This window comes from Phodopus roborovskii, unplaced genomic scaffold, assembly GCF_943737965.1.
Source record: "Phodopus roborovskii unplaced genomic scaffold, PHOROB, whole genome shotgun sequence".
Lineage (NCBI taxonomy): Eukaryota > Metazoa > Chordata > Mammalia > Rodentia > Cricetidae > Phodopus > Phodopus roborovskii.
This window is the reverse complement of record NW_026126459.1, coordinates 18,605,866-18,624,643: the sequence shown is the minus strand read 5'-3', so window position 1 is coordinate 18,624,643 and position 18,778 is coordinate 18,605,866. Positions and strand designations below refer to the sequence as shown.

Genomic DNA, 18,778 nt, shown 5'->3' with positions numbered 1-18,778 from the left:
GTTCCATCTTCATTTCTGAGTCAATCTCAGAAAATAAATGGAGTATTGTGTCATGAAATCTAAAGGTCAACCAGAAGGCATATCACCACTACTGAACAGAGAGCATCAGGGGTTCCAGGAGACCAGGCCTGTGAATGCCAGCCTCCCCATAGCAGATCCTCAGACATGAATCACTGAGCCATTTTATTCCACCCAATTATGACCTGTTATATCTCATTCCACTCTCACTCTACCCAGGACACTATGGATAGAGACTTTTCCGGTTTAAAATGACATTTTATGAGATTCCCTGTTTCATGGTCTCCTGTTTTCATTATTAAAGCCCATAAACTTTCTTCCTCTACTCATCAAATAAACCACAATTTAATTTTTTTATTACAGGGGATATTGAGGATATATTTAAACATGCTTTTACCATTAATCTTGAAACGTTAGGTGAGACACAACACAAGTTATATAACACAAACTAATGTGATTGTTAATGTTCAGCAATTTGCCATTGAGAGCAGATGAGTGTTACGCTGTAATTAAATGGAGCCTTATAGATTGTGATTGAACCACAGTCCTGAGACCTTTGGAACTTCCATTCTTTGTGCACAGCTTTTCACTCAGAATCAGAAGTTTTCTTTTACTTGGATTTTGAGAATCAGATTGTCATATTAGTACAGTTACTTTGAAAGAAATGGGGAAACACAAACACACGCATACACACACACACACACACACACACACAGAGAGAGAGAGAGAGAGAGAGAGAGAGAGAGAGAGAGAGAGAGAGAGAGAGTACTATACCACACACTGAAGGGATTATTCATTATTCAACTGGTAAAGTTGAATACCTGAGTGTGGGCCGTAGTATCCACAATATACAAAGCTGGAAGTTGCGGCATGCACCTGCAGTCTAAGCAATGGGGAAGTGCAGAAAGAAGGATTCCTGGAGCCAGCTTGTGTAATCTAAGATGGACTTATGACTTTAATGAGAGAACCTATCTCAAAACTTAAGGTGGAGAATGATTGAAGAAGACACCCATGTCACTTCCAGCATTCATATGTGTATATGTGGCTGACATATCATAAGAATACTGTATGAATGTGAGTGAAGGTTGAATGAGAATCTAAACTGAGGCACAGGTTTTAAGAATATAAAGGAGAAAGAAATCAGAGATGCCTAGCAAGAACATGAAAAATGATTACTCAATGAGTGTGATTGAGGAATCTCAGATACCTATAAGGTTAGTGTTTGTTCAGTGACTTGGTAAGTGACATCTGGAAGATTTGATGACATTAATTCTCACGTAGACATGATAAAGTTATGCATGAGACACCCAGGTGAATATTTCTGGGTGGCAATTACATATTCAGATCTGGAATTCAACAGAGGCATCAAGACTTGAATAAGACCAGAAGCATAGGAAAGGAAGCCAACGTTGGTAGATAGAATGTCTTGAGAAATAACAGGAACAAGAGAATAAAAAGACTGAGGACAGTTGGAAGGATGGGCAGAGAAAGTGGTCTTGACAATTGGTTTATAAAAAGGAGAAATTTACAATTTATTTTTAATAAGGAAGGAAAAAAAAGATGTTTCTACATAGAAACCTAAGGAGGCAAAATGTCAGGCACTGAGTGAAGAGGTAATCATAGGATATTGAACACACTCTTTGTCAGTCTTCTAAACCTATCTGTAAGTAGTAATCTGAAGGGAATGATGAGGTTGGGGAAAACAATGAGAGAATGTATATGTGTGTGTTATTATATTCACATGCTATTTGGCTTTTGTCAAGTTGACACAAATGTAGCCATATTTGGGAAGGGGAGATCTTAACAGAGAAAATGTCTTAATTGAGATTGGACCATAGGCAAGTCTATGAGACTCTGTCTATTCATATTGAAGGGCCAATCCCATGGGGGTAAGTCAGTGTTATCTCTAGGGAGATGGTACTGAGTTGTCTAAGAAAGCAGGGTGAGTAACCCTGAAGAGCAAGCCATTAGGCACTGTTCCTCCAGGGTCTCTGATCCAATTCCTGCCTCCAGGTTCCTGCTCTGACTCAGTGATGGGAGAGTGAACTGAGAGTTGTAAGATTAAATAAATCTTTTCCTCATCCAAGTTGCTTTTGGTCATGGTACTGCAGTAATAGAAACCTAAGATAATACATGTACAGACATACATATGTACATGCACCATACCTGCACACACACACACACACACACACACACACACACACACGCACACACACGCATACATATAAATGTGTGTGTGTGTGTGTGTGTGTGTGTATGTGTGTGTGTGTGTTAATTTGCTAAACTTTTGTTGGGATGAATTGCACATGATAAAGAGAAACTTTCCTGAGAATCTCTTGCTCCAGGATCTTCTAGCTGAGGTAGCTGCCAACTTCTCATCTCCTTTGTCCTTCCCACAGCATCCAGTCTTCCGGGCTAGTGTTCTCCTCTACACACAGGAATCACCTGTAAGTCATGGGGATGGCTTTGTTGCCATATCTATAAATCTGTCTATTAAAGCAAAGAGTCTCCTTAGCATCCACATAGAAGGACCAGGAGGAGACAACAAATTCCTATTGTTCCATATACCCATGTATTTGTATATTGAGGTATTGTGCTATAAAACTTTATTTTAAGCTATTCTATACTTTATATATTGAAAAAATACATGTATTAAGCCATTGAAATCAAGCCAAGGTTAAATATATGGCAAGCATATCATGAATAGCATTCCAAAGAGATATTTATCAGATGCATTTTCATCAAAATGATAGAAAAATGTAAATGTACATCCCTGATACTCAGCAAGAGTGGAGAATTCACTTATTAGTGATAACCCAAGAATAGTGATTCAGAGAAATCATGATGAGGCTTGGTGAAAACATACTTTCTGAACAATCCTGCACCAATCCCCTGTGATTGATGTCCCTAGAGAAGATAGGGATGCCAAGAGCCTGAAGCTTTAGGCAGCAACCAAAAAGTTCACATGGCTATGATGGCAAGGAAGTCCTGTGGGGTGGAAATTATTAGATTCTAGGAATCCCTGTGCACTACCAAACAAGAAGCTTCTGAGATATGCTAATTAGAAATCACATCTCTGTACAGAGTGCTGATCATAGGACTGAAGGAACAGTAAAACCCTACCCTAATGTAAACCTCAACTTGCAGACTATGAATATGCTACATTGGCTCTGAGACCTCAACCTCATCATTCATAATAGCATTACAATCTTCCTTAGAGCAATGGGAATATACATTTTAATTCAAAGACTAACTATGAAGAATGAATTAATTTTCTTCCATTGATGTTGCACAATTTCCTTTTTAGGCTCCTGAGACAGGGTCTCACTATGTAGCCATGTCTGGACATGAGTTTGCTTCATAGACCAAACTGACCTCCATGTTGTATAATTTTGATGTGTATAAACATACTTCAAATATTTTTATAAGTTAACTATCACAAAAATATGAAATAGGTATCAGGAAAAACTTGGAATCCTATATGTGTGAAATAAATCCTTAAAAATGATGTGACTAGAGAAACTCCATGGTTGCTAAGAAATATACTCCTACTCCACTCTGATGTCAGAGTGTCCCCATAACTCCAGGCATCATTCATCAGGTGCTTTTCTGTGTACATGGTTTAACCTGATACTCCTAACAGTACAAGGTTCCAAACATGTATGGATTTGGGAATCTAAGAAAGCTGTTTTTGCAATCATCATCATTTTGCTGACTCTAAACTCTATCTGTATGAGGTGAAATATTCATGCTGGAAAATTATAAATAATAATAGTCATTCGTAAGTAAGGCTTAGGTATGCTTTAATGTGTTAATTTAAGCATCCAAGACGATACCAGCACATTACTGCATTTGTATGCCGGCCTTTCCCTTTCCTTTCTACTCACCTGCCTCCTTTCATCTGTCTTCTCTTTAATGTGTTGTTCCCTTGAACTTTTGTGCCCTTTATGAATTCTCATTGTCACTTACACTATGAAGAGTCCTCACTACGGTGTCCTGGTGTTAGACCCATACTTGAATATACTAGACCCCAGGCATATTCCCCTGGGTTTCTCCTCATGTCTGACTCCAGAGGAAATGAGACCACATGTAAAAACTACATGTGAGATCCAGGTCATGATGAGGATCCACTGACTGTTCATGATCTCAGTTGAGTAATAGTTGAGCAATAGACCCTCCCTAGGCTGCTACACTTGTAAAAATCAGGATGTGAGGAAAAGGGTCTTAAATGTTTCCTCTACTCTAAACTTCTGTCTAAAAATAGATCTCTCTAAACATTTAAGGCATGGGTTTAAAATGAGTATTCTGAATTTCAGAGTATTTTTTGATTGTTTCCATGATTTCTCATGGTTTGCGAAAATTAGTATAGGAGCCCAGAGAAAGATGCCGCACCCCTGGCACTGTCCAATGAAAGTGTTAACAAAGAACTGCACCAAACAAACTGGGAGATGACATTTGAGATGAGTGTTGGCTATTGGGCTCACCTCTAACCTCACATGTTCAATTCTGACCTGAAGTGCAGCCATACTATGAGGCAGGAACCTGCCCCTGAAGATACATGATGGAATATGTGAGTCAGTAGAGTACATTTAACATTATGTACCACTAGTACATGCTAAGTGGCAGCTGCTACATAGACTGCACCATGCTACATAGTAGAGATGATTGAAGTCTAGACACAAACTATCCTCTCAGCGTGATGACCACACAGACACTAACCATAGAAAATAGCACATCTGTCAGGGAAACACACAGATGAAGGCATCAATAGCTTGCTGCCTTCATGTAGCTGTGACAAAATCACTGTTCATTTGCTGTTGCCTAGAATCCACATGCTTCCAGTTTCCAAGTCATGATCTAGTTCTCTTTAAAAAAAAAAAAAAAAAACACTTCAGGGACTGAAACATTTTGTATTAAGTTGAGATAAAACTTGAATGCCTCTCTTTTGTCCACTTTTGTAAGCAAATCTTATATTCTTCTGAGTTACTTGTCTCCCACATTATCCATAAAGACATGAATGATCTTCCTTGCTCACAATAACCTCTCACAGAACTTATTGCCCATTCAAAATCTGCCTAATTATCTACCAAACAGACTGGTAATTTCATTTTTAACTGAATACACTTACTACTGTATTATTCATGATTCCATCCTAAATGCCCTCCCTCTATCTGCTCTCATATCCTAGTTTGTATTCTGTTGCTATAATGAAGCACTGTCAAAACCTCACATGGGGAAGAAAGGGTTTATTTCACACTCACATACACATCCTAGTTCGCAGCCCATCACTGGAGGAAGCCATGCAGGAACTCAAGGCAATGCTTTGCTGACTTGCTCAGTCCTTTTTCTTATGACAAGACGAACTGTTCAGGAATAGCACTGAACCCAGTGGGGTCCCTCTATTGGCTAGCAATTAAGAAAATGCCACACAGACTTGTAAACAGACAATGTGATAGAGACATTTTCTCAGCTGAGATTCCTCTTTCCACTGGACTCTAGCCAGAGTACTTCATAATGCTGAGTTTTCTAGTTCTCCTATTATCTTCTCCTAGATGTCACCTACACCAAGGTCTCTGTCAAGAACTCTCCATGGCAATCTCTTGCACACTACCCATGGTACAGACATAACTTAATATGGTTAGCTCTACTGCTTGGAGACCAATCACTATCACTGGAGCTATTCAGAATAGGATTCCCTTCTAGTACTCTCATTGAACTCTCTCTTTCCACACTGGACCAGGAGTTTTGTGGCAAGAGCAAAATAGTGGCAACAAATAAAGTTACAATTCAACCCCACAGCTGTGTAGCATGAGCAGAGAAGGCATTTACTGTGAATATTTACAGATATTAATAAAGGTGTAAACCCTTTACTCCAGACCATCCTGGAGACCAAGGACAGGAATAACCATTGCACTGTTTTCAGATCGCAGTGCAAGGCTTCAGAAGGAAAGGTACAGGTAGACAGCATTTTGAAAAGAATTCAAAACACTTGGAAGAAGTTATATAAGACATTCCAAACACCAAAGAACACATTAAATCAGGTAGACAGACACTGACAGTGTTCTTTGCAAATTTCCTATATGCAAAACAGTGAGAAATACTCTGAAAATACATTTCAATTTATCAAAGCACCATGGCTATTTAATTAAAATAGACTTGTGCTGGTGGCTCTGGCCCATGTTATGAAATGAGTGAGCCTACTTTATGCACAGAGAGCTAAGGAGGAGTGTTCTGCTAGAGTTGGATCAGTATGATTTAAAATAGTCTATTAAATGACAGTGTGCATTTTTAACTGTCAACCTGCTTCTCAGAACCACACATAAGAGAATACATATTTCAAATCAGTTACATAAGAAAATATTTGTAGAATATAATTTTCATAATTAGTCTTCTTTGTGTTAAGAATTGCTTCTGAGGCAACGTCATATATGCTCAGGAGGTTTCTGACCAAGTTTTCTTTTTTTAAGGCTTAACAGTTTAAATTACTCATATTTTATTTAGATACCTAATCACTGTAAGATGATACTTTAGTGAAAATGACCTCATATAGGACTACTGTCGCTTCATTCTTGCACTATTTACAAAAGTTTACCTCTTGAAATATTACACACCATTTGGCTTTTGTGATATAATGATATTTTCACTCTGTTATTGATTCTTCCATTCAACAAAATAGCTATGACAAAAAGCAATGAATTAAAGATGAACTGTGCAAGGATAAAATAACCGGTTAAACAATTTCCTTTTCTTCAAGAGCCTGAGTGTTTTAGGAAATATCTGTTACAAAGCTAGACAGTATATAAATAAATTACAAAGAGGAGGATTAAAAAGATGTGTCAACCATATGAGGATTAACCAACTCTTATTCTTTGATTTTTTTTTCCTTTTAGACAGCCTGTCTTCTGCATGGCTTCACCATACCTTAGTGCATATGAACCAAAGTAATATACATATATAAATTAATATACATTGCTATAGATAAATAATCTGTATGGCACTATAGGTAGGTTTCTATCATAAAGTTATAGTCCTGAGAGTGAACATACTGGGATGAAGAACAGAATACTTAATGTTCTGTCTGAGATAGGATGGAGCACAGGAAACACAGGAGAAAACACAACCAGCCCCACAGCTGAAGGGTATGAGAGATGAATGCCTGCCTGGTTAGGAACTTTACTTTGGAAACATGAAGAGCTGCTGATATTGTTCATGGGTAAGAGGCAATATGACAGGTCATTTCTTAGTGAAAGATTCTAAAATCCAGCTGCATAGGGCATATGGTAGAAGGGAAGAGGAGTAAGAAGGTTCAACTGATTCTATTTAATGGTATAGAGGAGAGTTCATACTGGGATAATGTAAAGAAATGAGAAGGAAAGTTTGGGACACAAGAGACAGACAAGGCTGCAGGTGTCTGTCAACGTTGCTCACACATGGAATTGAAGGACAAAACAAAAGAGCTAAGACTTTTATCTCTAGGCATTTCAGTGCCTCTTCCTTGTCCTAAACTGAGTTTTCAGAACCCAGTTTCCTCGTTGCTTTCAGACTGCATCTCTATCCTTGGTTTCAGTTTCCCACAGTGAGTTTGTCATTAAGGGATTGATGCTGGACAGTCCCTAGAGAATCAGCACAGAGCACAAGAACTAGAGTAGTAACCTTCAGAGGGGCCAGCAATACCCATTGCTTCTTTATCAACTGAAAACTGAAAGGTGCTGCTTTGCTGTTGGAGGAAAACAGAAAGCAAACATGAATGAAGGTAAGAGATGGAGGCAAGAGGCTAGATCTGAGTTTCTTGTTAACTTCAGTCTCCACTTTCAAAAGACAACTACATTCTTCCTCTCGAGAAGTTCAGGAAGTCCCTTTGGTGCAGAAATACCTTCCCCCCTCCCCTGATGAAACTGCACTGGCAGATTTTGTGTTACTTTGTGCCAACACAGCCGAGAATGAGTTATTCCTAAGCATAGACTTTTCACCTTGTCAACTAGCTGGTCTCTGGCTATTCTGAACACATTAGCATTTTGCTGACTCTACATTTAAATAAATTTTTAAAAATCTAGAATGCCTTTTCCATTACAATCCTGCTGTCTCTGTGAGTATAAATCCTGGCTATCTTTCCTTTCTCTGTTTGTCTTTATTAAGCACTTTTTGAGTGAATCTATAATTTGTATAAATTTTAATATTATATATGTCCATTTGAAGTGAAGTTATTTGGAAGAATACTTAAAATTTGTATAAGCAAGGAAGAAGGTAGGGGTTGTGGTGAAGCAGTATTCTCCAGCACATAAATTTGAACAAATCAAAGAAGATAAAATTGTCTATTTGGTTGCTAGGACTTTCACTCTAAAATGGGGTCAGGGAGGAACCAGTGGGCCATTTAATCAGAGCGAGAATTTAACAATTGAAAGAATATTAGTTGAGAAACACAATACAATGAACTAGATACAAGTAATGCATGATGTATTATTGCACAATTACTACAAACTCAATTTATAGCCCTGGTGAAGAGGTTACAACTAATGAGAGATGGACGTGGAGCCTACCAATGATGCCTGAACAAGGCTTTCTCCATGATGCTAAAGTATCTTGCAGAAAACGAAAAGAGAAGCATATGTTTCTAGAATAGACAAAAGTTTTCAAGATTATGTCTTCAGGTAGTTTTACACTATAATGTATTTTAAAATACCACCCATTAGAGACAATGATACACTGTAAGTACCACATTGAAGCCAATGCCCAGGGTACAGAACAAAACAAAACACTATTGTTCTGCTCTTCAACAACACAGAATCACTCTCATAAAGGCCCCTCTTTGCCTCTAGAAACAAAAATCCAATTTGCTATCCTGCGAAATCGCACATAAATTCAGAACACAATGGAGCCTCCTTTCCCTTTGGCAATGGCAGCCATTGTTCTCATGACTTATAGTGCCTCAGGAGGGGAAAGAAAATTGCCTTATGAAAGCAATAAGAAAATGTCTAGCAAATGGATAGACATTTAATGAGCAAGATAAAGCACCAAGAAACAACAAATGTCTCTTTCAAAAGAATACTTCTGCACCCTAAGCGCTCACACCAGCAGCTATCACCAGTTATGCTCAGTTGCATGGTGATACTCTACAAAATATCGATGGCTAAGCAGGGTAGAAATTCTGTTTACAGGAAATGGGAGAGTCTGTGGAACATTGAAAAATGATCATTTTCATAATCAGGAAAGCACTTTCACATCACTTCATTTCAACAGTTGCAACCCCCCCCCCCCCAACATTGCTTTGACAATCATGTTCTCTGCTTTGCTGGCTTTTTATTGTTTTCATCTTTGAATACTCTGCTCACAAAATGGCAGTTTGGGGTTTCTGTTTTTTCTTCTTAAAATTTGCATAAGCAGTGAAGAAGGAAAGGGTTACACATCCTCCCTGCCTGATAATAATAATGTTGTGTTATTATCAGGCCCCACCTAACAGTCATTTTCTGCCCTGTAAAATTGCTGATGAAATGATTACAGAAATCCCCATTAATCACAACTGTATACTAAGTTCTTCTCTAGATGTGTGGGGCCCATGTTTACACTGAGAACAAAGCATAGGCCAACTTCAGGGAGAACTGGGAAACACAGATACTTACCTGCATCACAATAAGAAGATCAAAGACCAAGATGAAAGAAGCAAGGAATGCTCTGGAAACCTCATCACTGGGCAAAAATCCACGATTCAGTTTGTCCCAGCTGATCCAGTCAGTTGTGATGACAAGTACCACCACAGAAGTCAGGGTAAAGAGAACAGTCCTGCAATAAACAAGGTATCCATCACGCAAAGACACTGACAGTTACAAGTGCTGGGTGTCTCTCCTGTACTAATGTCTATAAATACCCATCCCAAAGTGTAGTCTCCAAAAGAAAAGACATCAATTGTGTGTTTTCTTTCAAAAAATGATTAGTAAGTTATCAAATATCTTCTAAGATATCCCTTGAAGAACATCATTATGAAAGAAATCTTAACAGCAAAATTATTATAAATAATCTTGGTTAGTTCAGCAAGAAGTATCTTGAAGAGAACACTGTAATATGGTTTCCACTACACTCATACTTTTAACTGAGATCCTAGTCAAGGATATACAAATATACTTTACATAATTGGTAAAAGATGAGCAGTCATTAGATTCCATCTTCTACTTGACCATAGCTAGCCTGTTTTCCTAAAAAAAAAAAAAAAAATACAGTGTGGAAGGCGTATTGTCTCAGGCCCATTTCCTATGCTATACTACACACTCCTTGTTATGTAATATAGGAGTGTGACTTGCTCTTTTCTCACAAGTCTTGGTAGTACCCTTAAAAATCTTGTTAGTTAAACCTATAATTTAGTAAGTATTTGTTGAAATTTAGCATTCTATAAAATAAAATAATCAAATTAATTTTTAATACAAACATAAAAAGTAGTCTTGGGGTGTGCATGGTGAAGAATTACTCTAGAAGAAAATTATCTAGACTAAAGTTGGACTTCTGCTTTGTTGCTATCTGGATATCATTCAAAACATTATATAAGAAGGTACAGTGGTTGTGAAATAAAGTTAAGCAAAAATAAATGAATAAGTAGAAGAAAGAAGAAAGAATGAGGAAAGAAGAATGGAAGGGAGGGATGGAAGGAGGGAGAGAAGGAGGGGGTGATAAGAAAAACCTCAATGTGTAATAAAACCACATAATATTTATTAATTTTGGCATTTTGCTAATAATTTTAAGTTAATATTTTATTATTTCTTTGAGAATTTCATATACTACATTTTAATCATAGACACTTCCCCAAGTCCTCTCTTTCTTCCCTACTGCTCTTCCAGGTTTTTTCATTTATTTAGTTTTAAAAACCACCAAAATATTTTGTGTAGCCAAACTATTCTTGGGAGTAGGGCCTGCGGTGGGTCATATCATTCTTGCAAACTGACCCTCCCCCTCTTGGCATCGACCAAATGCTATAACTCCTCAGTGAGGGGTGGGATTTTATCTCCACCTTTCCCACTCTTTCATGCTGGGATTGTGTCTAGCTTTAGCTTGGGCAGGTCTCATGCATGGTGTCACAACTGGTGTGACGGGACATCTGTAACTGCCCTATTGTGTCTAGAAAACAGTGTTTCCTTGAAGTTAGTCAACCCATTGACTCTTACAACCTTTCTGCTCCCTCTTCTGTGACGATTTCTCAGTCTTAAGAAAAGGTTGTGATATATAAATCTCAAATGTATAATATGAGGAACTAACATCTCAAATGAATAATATGAATCTTCCTAGAGGTCTCTTTCAGTTGTAAAATGTGTAAAATCTGCACATTAGGTTTCCCAGAAAATGCTTACTCCCTTCCCATGAGCTCTATTGGAAGCAAGTCATACTTTGATATAATGAATATAAAATATTGCCTAGAGATTTTTCTACCCACAAATAGAAAAGACACATTATATTTTTAAAATTCCAAGTAATGGCTCTTAAATGTGAATCATATATTTTCTTCTGTTATAGTAAGTAGAAATAAAAATCCATCTTGAGAGACTTTTGGTATCATATGTAGGATGTTTCAAATAAGCACCCATCGGGTAGTTCAATAGTTCCCCTGGTTATTATAAGATTCCTAAAGGGCAGCCCCTGAGGTGATATCACAGCAAGTACCATTTCTGAGAAAACAAAACAACAACAAAAACCTAGAAATAAATAATAGAAGGACGTCTGGGAAATTCACAAAGAGAAAAATTAAACAACATGTTCCATAATGCGGCTGTCAAAGAAGAAATAAAAATCAGAGTAAATAAGAATCTAAGGGAAGATGAAAATAGAAACAAACATGCCAAAGCATATGGAATGAGATAGGAGCTCCAAGAATATGTCTATAGCATAACCTCCCATACTAAAACAAAAGAGAGATTTCTACCAAGAAGCTTAACTCTGTACATCAAGAAACTGTAAAACAATGAAACCTGAACTTAGCATGAGAAAGGAGATCAGAAATTAAAGAAGTAATGCATAAACTAGATGTATAAAATAAATGTATATGTATAAAAATAGAAATAATTAAGGCACCAGCAAGATAAGGAGGAAAAGTTAAAACTGCAACCTTTGGTAACAAAAATGATGAAAATCAAAATAACACTTATATATTGAAAAATGAAACATTGTAGTACATACAATAGAAATGCAAATAATTATGAGACTATTACAACTAAGAAGAAGACAATGAACTGGATAATTCAGAAGGAACAGAAAGGTTTCTAGAAATGCACAGACCACCAAGAGTGGATCAGAAAGCAGTCTGAATAAGATTAAGTAAATGACAATGACTAGTGAGAAAACTATTACAGTCAACTCTGAAACAGATGACTTCACAGAGGAATGGCACTGAGTCATTAAGAGGAATTATAGCCATCCCTTCCCAAACATTCCTAGAAATTTGGGAGAAGGAAAAACTTCCTATTTCAATTTATGCATAGCATTACTGGATATTAAGGTTAGATAAAAAAATCTACATAAATATTCCCAATAATATTCCTTAGTAAATTGGCAGCATGTAGAAGGTTCGCACATTAAAACAAGTGGAAGCTATCCATGGGGTGCAAGGAGAGACCAACATGGACAATTCAAACAATATAATACAATAATTTCAAAGAAGGAAGGATTATAATCACTTCACAGATTATATATATCCCTTCACAGATTAGGTATAGAGCCATGAGCCATGAGCCATGAAATATTTACCTATGAGGTCACATTCTGTGAAAACTGGCTTTGTGTGAACTTACTATATACCTAGGAAGTATGGCACATATAATTGTATAGGAGACTCATCACTGACCAAAAAGTCGTGATGTATATGACTGTAGGAGGAATATATATCAACAGAATTAACTAATATGTAGCATAGTCATAGCCTACATTATTCTCAATGAAGAAACCTCAGTTTTTCCTTCACAGGAACAAAACAAATACACCTATCATCATCACTTCTATTCAACAACACTAGAAGTATGCCCGAAAGAATCTGGAAGAAAAATAAATAAAAGGCAGGAGAAACTTTCTGCTTTCATGAAAGATGTGAGTGAAGTTGGAGGGTAAAATAATCAACATAAAAAGTCAGATGTGTATCTGTACAATAACAGCACAAGATCAATAATTAGAAAAATATTTCCCTCATAAAAGACTCAAACAGAACAAAAATATCAAGAAATATAGTTCACCAAAGAAATAATATATTTGTACACTAAAAAAATGAAGACACAAATGAATGCAAAGTTATCTTGTATCTATGGATCATATATATATGTACATATACATATACATATACATATATATAATGTCTGTATACTAGAAAAATGTTTCTGTTTTTTCAATGCAATCTCTACAAAGAGTCTGATGGAATATTGTTCAGTAAAATAGAAAAAAATTATAAATCCATGTGACTGACATCATTAGAGATACCAGGGCATCAGAGGACTTTTGAAAAATAAGTTTGGAAACACTATATTTTCTTATATAAACACATATACAGACACTCTTAAAAATTGGAAAGACTAGAAATGAGTGTGTGTGTGTGTGTGTGCACTCATGTGCACACACACACACACACACACACACACACACACAGTCAACAAAGTTTTGAGAGGATTACTAGGTGTATATAACATGGGCAGTAAAGTCCTTCAAAAAATACACACAAAGAAATGGATGGTCATGTGCAAAGAATGAAGCTAGTCCAGTCCATTTTCATATTAGATACAAACACTAGCTCAAAAATATTAGAAGCCCACATATATGGCCAGAAACCATAAAATTCTAGGAAGAAACAGGAAAAAAAAATACTCTTCAATGTTGGTTTTGAAAGCTATTTTGTAGTCCTGACACCAAAAGCATAGGAAAAAAAATAGAATAAGCATGATGACATCAAACTGGAAAGTTAAATTCACATTAAGGTAACAAATTAGATTGGAATGGCAACCAGTGAAATGGGAGATCATATCTGAAGACTATATATCTGCAAAAGATCAATACACAGAATGTGAGTAACTCAGTAGCTTGTGTGCCCAGTCTTGCTGCATCTTCTTATACCCTGTTCCATTGACATCCCTGGGAGAACTCTTTTCTGAAGGGAAATGAATGGATAAGTAATGGATCTAGGAGAAAGGAGAGGTGGCAGGGGGCAGGGGTAAATGGGAAGAGAGGAGGGAGGGGAAATTGTGGTCGAGATGTATTGTGTGAGATGAGAATAAATAAAAAGAAAAAAATCTCTACAGCACTAATCATAAGGGAAAAGCAAGTGAGAACCCAGGTGAGAAACTGCCTCACATCTGAGAGCATGACTAGCATCAGAAAGACAAGAGATGAAGGCTGGTGAGAAAGTGGAGGAAGTGTCTTGTGTGAGCTGCTGATGGAACCATGCATTGGCACAATGTTCTAACATGCGTTAGCATTAAGGCTTTCTGAGTGTTTTGCTAGCTTAGTTGTGTACTCCTGTTTTGACAAAAGGAAGTGCTACACATCGCAAGAAATAGCTACTGGTAACATTTTATTGCTCCAAAGGGAAATTAAGGGAGGTATTCTGGCTGATATTTAATTTTTAATAGTACAAAAGGAATAAAAATGGCAATCATTAAATATGCATGTCTTACCGCCCAAAGAAAGGTATCTAAAAATAAGTCTCAAGAGGACAGCAGAAAGCAAAGGAAATGAGAAACAAAACACATTACTTAGTTATGCCATCTACAATGCTATGCCAAGTGTGAGATAAACAGATACACCTGTCAATCACTGAGTCAAGCCCTCAGAGTTAATACATGTCTTCAGATGCAAACATGCTACTGTACAAAGGGCTGCTTCTTGTAAAACACGCTTTACCACACTGCTAATTCACCTAAATCATCAGCTTTTTAAAGATACTGATTCAATAAGGTTAATTTTTTTAAAAAGTCACTTTTATGTGAACCTGCCATGAAGGAAGAAACATGAGTAGCACCACATGTCTGCTGGCAGCAGAACACAAAGTATGGGTTCCAGTGCTTTATATAGACTAAACTATACCTCCCATATCACACCCCATTATCATCAACCATAATTTAAAAAACAAAAGATAACCCACAAGAACCACAACAAAGGCTTTATAGGTCATAAAGAATAAGAAGTAACACAAGAAGTCTCCATTATAGGCTGAGCCAGGACACTCTGTGTTACAACTTGGGCAAGGCACTGTCTCTTGGGAAGCATTTGACTATGATTTTCCTGTAGTATGTTTATAGCTAGGAGTCACTTGCTTTTCTTTTTTACTACAAGTATAATGCTATGAATTCACTCCAGGGCTTAAATTTGAAGAGTAAAACCCAAGAGCCTGATAGGTACTGATAGGAAACAGTTAAAGGCCAAGTCGTGTGACAATAAACATCCAGCCTCAAGGAAGCCAGCCATCAGAGCAACATTCTTGGGGTCTTGTTTAATCAATGATTGAAATGAAAGATATTTACTCTCACCCATGGGCTTTGAGGAGCTTTGGCTTCTCTCTTTTAGGAGTATGCAATTAAGCAATTATCTGGATTGTTTTCCTTCCAGACTGTATCCAGTGCCAGCATGACATACTGGCTCATCAATTCTACCCTCTCTGCTTTCTGGCATTCATTCAAATGGAAAGACCTCATACATAATTATCAGCTCCAGCAGTTACTCTCCTTTCTCTCATAACTTCAAATTTAGCTTCTGTAATTTTCATCAAATGTTGCTAGTACCCCTTGTTTATTTTTATATTGTTTTACTTTTTGAAATTAAAATATAATTACATCAGTTCTCCCATCCTGTTCCTCCCTCAACCCTCTCCCCATGAACCCACTCCTTGCTAACATGAAAAGGGAACTCTCATGAGTCCCCAATCCCAGATGAAGAACTGCAGGCAGCTAGGGAAAGCTGAAAAAAGAAATTGTCTTCCCCAGTGAAAAACTCCCTAACTAGTTCTCCAATACTGGGTATTGTCTTTGTTCCTGATGAATGGTGAGAGCTATACTTACTGCTGGGTAAAAGAATAAATATTTAGCAAACAGGATCTATGCTGTTTTAGGAAAGTGACATTTGTAGGTTTTTCTCTAAGATCCGTAACTTTAGGTAGTTTCCAATACCTAACCAGGCCTTAAGTTCAAACAGACAAATTTCAGTTGCCTACAATGTATGTTTGACACTCCTACATCCTTAGGGCTATTATGCTCTGCTGGTCTTTGTTGTTGGTCATAGGCATCACAGCTAGTTAGCATTATTCATTGCTTGCCTCCATTGGAAGCTTGTATGGTACCTTCTGTTACCATGAAAGCTAGTCCTCAGGGAGGATGTTTTTAGGTCAGATCTAACTCTGACCCTCCAGACCCTGTGTCTGCACACTGCTTCAGCAATAGGGACTTACCTTCAAACTCTGGGAGACAACCAAGCTTATAACATGGGAGTTTCCTGAACTCCCATGACCAACAACTTGAAAGGAAACTTTTCATGTCTCCTGTTGGGTCTTTGGCAGAGCACTGTCAGCTCTGGTGGGAAATTTTAATTTAAAATATATATGTATATGTTTACATATAGACATACATGCGTTATATGTAATTTTAGGTAGGCAGTTAATAATATGATTCCTTGAAGTTTTTTCAGACAACCTTTCCAATATTTTATGAATTGGAATGAGAATCTGTTATGAGGAGGTTTTTCCGCTGGCCTGGGCTCACCGCCACGCCAGCCCCAAATAACACAGAGATGCTGTATTAGATATAGAGCTGTTAGCCTGTTACTAGTATTTCTTATTGGCTATCTCTGTCTTAAATATTAACCCATTTCTATTGACCTAAGTATTTCCACATGGCCTCATCTTACTGGAGAGAGGGCCTGGGCCTCTGTTCTCTCAAGTTTCTACATTGTTGACTCCTCCCTACTTCTTCTCTCCTCTTAGTATCCTAGTCCCGCCTATCTTACTGTACTATTGGCCAACAGTACTTTATTCATTAGCTGATACGAGAAACATATTTACAGAATGACACTTCCCATCAAGATACAAAGAAGGTTTAAGGGAATATTCCTTGAACAGTGGTCCCCATATCCAGGGTGGTGGGACCATAGCATTGATGCTAAAGGAAGGCAAATTCATAGTGCTTGTTGGGGACATTAAAGAAGATCCATGAGGCTAGATCATTTGCTTGTGTCTCATAATCTGCCAGAGACAAGTAATACTGGTTCAGATATAAATGCTGGAGAGATGTCTTTGTAGTTAAGAGCGTCCACTTCCTTTCCAGAGGACCTAGGCTTAGTTTCCAGCACCCACATGGCTGGCTACAATCATTCCATTTTTAACTCCAGGTCAAGGGAATCTGACATCTCTTCTAGCTTCCTTGGGCTCCATCACATAAGTTGTGGACATACATACACTCAGGTGGACATACACACACACAGGTGCACATCACAAACACACAAAATTAAATAAATACATATTTAAAAATAACTACAACAAAATTCAGGTCTACTGACTCTAGGATTCTCCCAGTCACAAATTACCCCTTATCAGCCAGACAGCTGAAGAAATTTATAATAATTTAATATGACTGAATCTAATTTAAAAGAAACATATTCATTTTAAAGCCTGGTAAAATGCCTATCATTTATGGTGATTAGATGCAGACAGCACACATAAATAAATCCAGATTATCAGTAAAACATGGTGTTTTAAAATGTGACAAACCTTCAAGTGTGCTTTCCCTCATAACCACCTTAGGGGAGAATTACCAAGTAGTCACACAGCTGGAAATCAAGCATGAAGTCAAGTGACAGAAGAAAAGCCATTTAGTTTGAATCATTCACAAAGGGATCTGTCATTCTGGGCTAATTCTTATGTGGTTTCATTTTGATGACACACACAACAGGCATGTACAAGGTCATCTCATTAACATAAATTGTATTAAATAAAAGTGCCAATATTTGTCCACTAGCAATGTCATGTGATACAACATAATGAATATTCTTCAATGTATTTCATGCATTACCCATTATTTATATTATAAACATGTAATCATTTAATCCAGGAAGGAATATCATGTTGCTTTCTGATTATGCTGCACAATTCACATATTCCTAAAAAGATTAAAACAAACCCTCTTTTTTTTAAAACCTTTTTATTTATTTATTTACATATCAATCCCAGTTCCCTCTCCCTCCCTCCTTCTTTCCCTTTCCCTACCCTCCTTCTTTCCTTCTCCCTCCCCTCCCTCTTTCCCTCTCACCCCACATGCACCCCTACCACACTCCCCTGCCATCCTCCCCACTCCACATGTAGGATGATGCCATCCAGGAGGGGCCTTTCCACTGTTGCTCAAATTGTTAGTTGGAGTCAGTCTTGTAGGTCTCTGGACATTTTTTAGGTTCAGTTTTCTCTTCAATCCTATGATGGCACCCTCTTTTATGTTCTCTCTCTCTCTCTCTCTCTCTCTCTCTCTCTCTCTCTCTTCTATTCCTCCCCTGACTCAATCTTCCTAGTCCCACATACTTTCCTCTTCTCTCCTTCTCTTTATGCAAGTTCCCTCTCCACTCACTGCCCCCCTCCACTCCCCATGCGCTCTGGAGAACTTGTCTCTTCCTCCTTCTGTGAGGGACCTTAGATGAATCTCTTAGAATCCACCTTGTATCCTAGTTCCTTGGGTTGGAGTTTTCCTTCTAGAACTTTCTGTAGGGCTGGATTTGTAGATACGTATTGTGAAAGTCTGGCTTTGTCATTAAATATCTTGTTTTCTCCATCTAT

The 18,778-nt window shown here is 37.5% G+C and overlaps 1 protein-coding gene across 2 annotated transcripts in view; it reads right to left on the bottom strand.

Annotated features, from left to right (window-relative positions):
- Tmem117 (transmembrane protein 117) overlaps window positions 1-18,778 on the bottom strand; it is a 435,767-nt gene that overhangs the window by 64,980 nt on the left and 352,009 nt on the right. For both annotated transcript variants that reach the window (XM_051189733.1, XM_051189734.1), the window contains exon 6: window positions 9,636-9,795. In XM_051189733.1, the coding sequence (XP_051045690.1) occupies window positions 9,636-9,795 (160 nt within the window). The remainder of the gene's footprint in view (window positions 1-9,635; window positions 9,796-18,778) is intronic.